The sequence below is a fragment of the Asterias rubens genome, chromosome 18 (genome assembly GCF_902459465.1).
Source record: "Asterias rubens chromosome 18, eAstRub1.3, whole genome shotgun sequence".
In the NCBI taxonomy this organism is placed as follows: Eukaryota; Metazoa; Echinodermata; class Asteroidea; order Forcipulatida; family Asteriidae; genus Asterias; species Asterias rubens.
The window spans coordinates 5,286,626-5,289,978 of record NC_047079.1 but is presented as its reverse complement, the minus strand read 5'-3'; the positions used below and the strand labels follow the sequence as shown (position 1 = coordinate 5,289,978).

General features: G+C 37.1%; 1 protein-coding gene across 1 annotated transcript; it reads left to right on the top strand.

The window, feature by feature from the left end:
• The first annotated feature begins 909 nt into the window (after positions 1 to 909).
• Positions 910 to 3,353, top strand: LOC117302610. Its single transcript, XM_033786587.1, has 5 exons — positions 910 to 914; positions 1,173 to 1,371; positions 1,568 to 1,664; positions 2,341 to 2,595; positions 3,262 to 3,353. The coding sequence occupies exons 1-5, from the start codon at positions 910 to 912 to the stop codon at positions 3,351 to 3,353; spliced, it is 648 nt and encodes a 215-aa protein (XP_033642478.1).

The following is a 3,353-nucleotide window of genomic DNA, read 5'->3' as shown; positions in this document are numbered from 1 at the left end:
CATGAGAGGATCGAAGAACAACACTTTACAACAATCTTCTATAAACTTAATTTGTTACTCATTATGAGTTTGAGGTAGGTGTGCAAGTCTTTTAGGATTAGATACGGGGCCATGTATGTTAAGGAACACATTGCCTTGGATCGGTCGAGTTGGTCCATGAAAAACGTTTGAAACCCTTTGTTGTGATTGCATTTGAACCGTTTGTTATGAAATCGATGTGATTAGAAAAATGTTTTAAAAGTAGAATATAATGATCTACACAAAAGGCCTCCAAAGTGGTTTTCCCTTTACTTGGCGAACTAACACTGTCGACCATTTTATGGAGTCAAAAACATGACTCAAAAAAAAAAGGGTGGAGGTACAATAAAGTAAAAAAAAAAAAAAAATGAATGAATACAAAATGTGAATAGCGATCTTGTCAGCATAAACCATTTTAAGAAATTTAATTACAAAATTATACTGAACTTTACAAAAATTTCTTAAATTTTCAGAATATTGAGCATTGTGATCTCTCATCAGTGATTACATCCCACGGCGCCGCCAACATGTCCCAGCCATCTCTAAAACAGTGGTATGAAGACCGGAAGAGGTTAAGGGTCGTCTATGATCATTCCAGGGCAAAACCGGTAGAGAGGAAGAACAAAATCAAGAAGAGTAGACAGGCGGCTTTTAAGTCTGCATTAGCAGAGAGGACAAAGCCATCGGGACAGCATCAAGACACCAAGACGAACACGTCAGATTCATCATTGGGAAACGAACAATGCGGAGCACAAGTAAAAAGGTACCGTAGCTTTGGTGCATTCACCCGAACAGAATATCGAGAGTAGAGGGAAGGCGTATGTGGAGTTTTCAAGGAGTTCCAAGCTTTTGCCGTCACAGCAAACCGAGGTTTAAAAGCAGTCATTGTGCATGACGTGAGACTTTTCCAACCTTATAACCATCTAGGGAACTATGACGACGCTTGTTTTTGTTTATGCAAGAACTCAAGTCAATGAGACAAAAACATCCGTTAAGCAAATGTTAATGCTTTTCAGCTCAATTGCTCTACGACATTTTTTGTTTGTAAACGTGTACCTATTTATGACGCAATCTTTGTTATCTAATATCAGAAACAATGGAGGTATTGAGGTATTTTCATTAAAATATCAAAATTCTAATTCTCATCTCTACAGAGACGAAGCCTCATCCAATAGAAGCAAAGACACTACTCACATGATACAGATCTTTATCAAGACGCCCATCAACCCCAAAACCCTCTGTCTACGACTCGATCACAAAACAACCGTCTCCGACCTGAAAGACATCATTCACAGGAAGTTGGCCATTCGTCCTGCTTTGCAAAATCTTTACACAAACAACAAAAGGTTCAAGGTATGGTGCACGTTTGCGGTTTGTTAATTTCCAAACAATTATGACACGCATTTTAACCCATAAAACAGCAACTTTGCGAGCAGTTAGAATTATCTAATTTGCAAGATTTAGAACAAAGATAACCAAACAGAAATGTGAGAATTCAAGGATCGTCGTTTATATAAGTTTTGTGTCTTTCTCCATTATGTTTTCAAAGTTGTGTGACGCTTTGACTCTTCTTGATCTTGGCATTAAACCGGAGACAAACATTGATCTAACATTAGCAGAAGGATTGCTTGGTGGCGCCCCAACACGTGAGTAAACAGTGCACTTATTACATGTCAATGAATAGTGTCTTGTTTGTGAAATATTTTAGCAAACTAAACCTCACAATAAAAAACATCAATATTGTTTGTCTTTTGTATAAAACAATGAGGCAAAATGGCTTGGATAGTTTGGTATATTTTGTGGTGTTATGATCAATAATTTTGTTCATTGTGTCATTTTGTAAGCTATATCAGAAGATCTAACAATTGAGTAAAAGGGTACGGATTCCCTAAAGGGACGGGTAAAATAATTAATTAAAAGGTAAAAATAAATGTTGAAATTACTTCGGTCAATCAAAATACCATCCCTTGAAAAAAAAGGTTTGTGTTCACGAGGGAACAAAATAGTATTTCGAGTGTGCGAAATAATATTTCAAGGTATCAAAATAATTTTGAAGGAACCAAATGACATTTCGAGTTGTCGGGATTGTGCAGATTACATTCTAGAACCAAAGTTCGAAAGATGGAAAACGAGTCTTGCATTTGGAATTCCAACAATTTTTTTCAGAAAGTACAGCAGATCAGACATTCCTGAGACATTAAGTGTTTTGCATTCTTATTTGAGAAGGAAATTCATCTCATTAGGAAGGTCTTGATGAAGGGGAAGCTTCCAATATAAGATTGTTCATTAGTGTTTTATTGTCTTAAATGTTTTGGCCTGAAGCAGTAGACGAGACACTCCTACGGACTTTAGCGGTAAACCTCTGCAAGGACTGGCAGCAACTCGCAGACAAGCTTATGTTCAGACAAGCAGAGATTAGCAAGTTTGAACGCCTCGCTGAGAGCAACCCAGAAGAACAGGCTTACAAGATGCTAGATTCTTGGTGGAGCAAGCATGCTGATAACGGAGAAGCGGGAGAATGGTTGAGAAGTGCTTTGGCTCAGATAGGTCGTCGAGATTTAGCTGCGAGGATCCCAGGTTAGAGTATGGTTGGATTATTTTTATTTCAAATATTGAACCACTACAGATCGTCTCGATCTAGAAAAAAAAACAATCCATACAGTCACGATCCTTTTCTACTCTTTCCTGAATAAATTATTGACGACAACAGCAGTCAGTGACCATGAAGGTTTGCTTAGGTTTTGTTTGGCTTTGCTTTGTTTTCTTTGTCTTGTTACCAATTGTGAATAATTATAAAAATATCAATTGAAAATGTACAAATAATTTCGGGACCGCCCTAGTTTGGGCAGGTATTGGTGAGGATCTTGAAGTGTTTATATATTGGTCTTGTATAATGATGGGTATAAAAGATTTAAATCTTGAACACATATTACACTGTATATATATACAATTATTACAATTGATTACATTTTTCATAAAACGTTGACCATATCATTCTTAACAAAAGGAAATGTGTCTTTCAGTTTCTTGTAAGGGGACACTACACTAATCGATGATGTTTTTGCAGGTTGTCTGTATTTGTTTTTTTGGGGGAATCTAGAGATAAACAATAGACTTGGGCCAAATTAATGCTAGAACGAACTGATTTGGCACTTGCCTTTGCAGACAAACCTTCCGATTAAGGTGATATATTATACATGCAATACTTTGTCATACTTTGTGTGATTGTTATTCTTCTTGTAGGTTATGTACCCCACTCCCCAAGAGCAGGTAGCAACAGGCAGTCACCGGAACATCAGTCAACATCCGATGGATCAGGTATTAATGAGATGTGA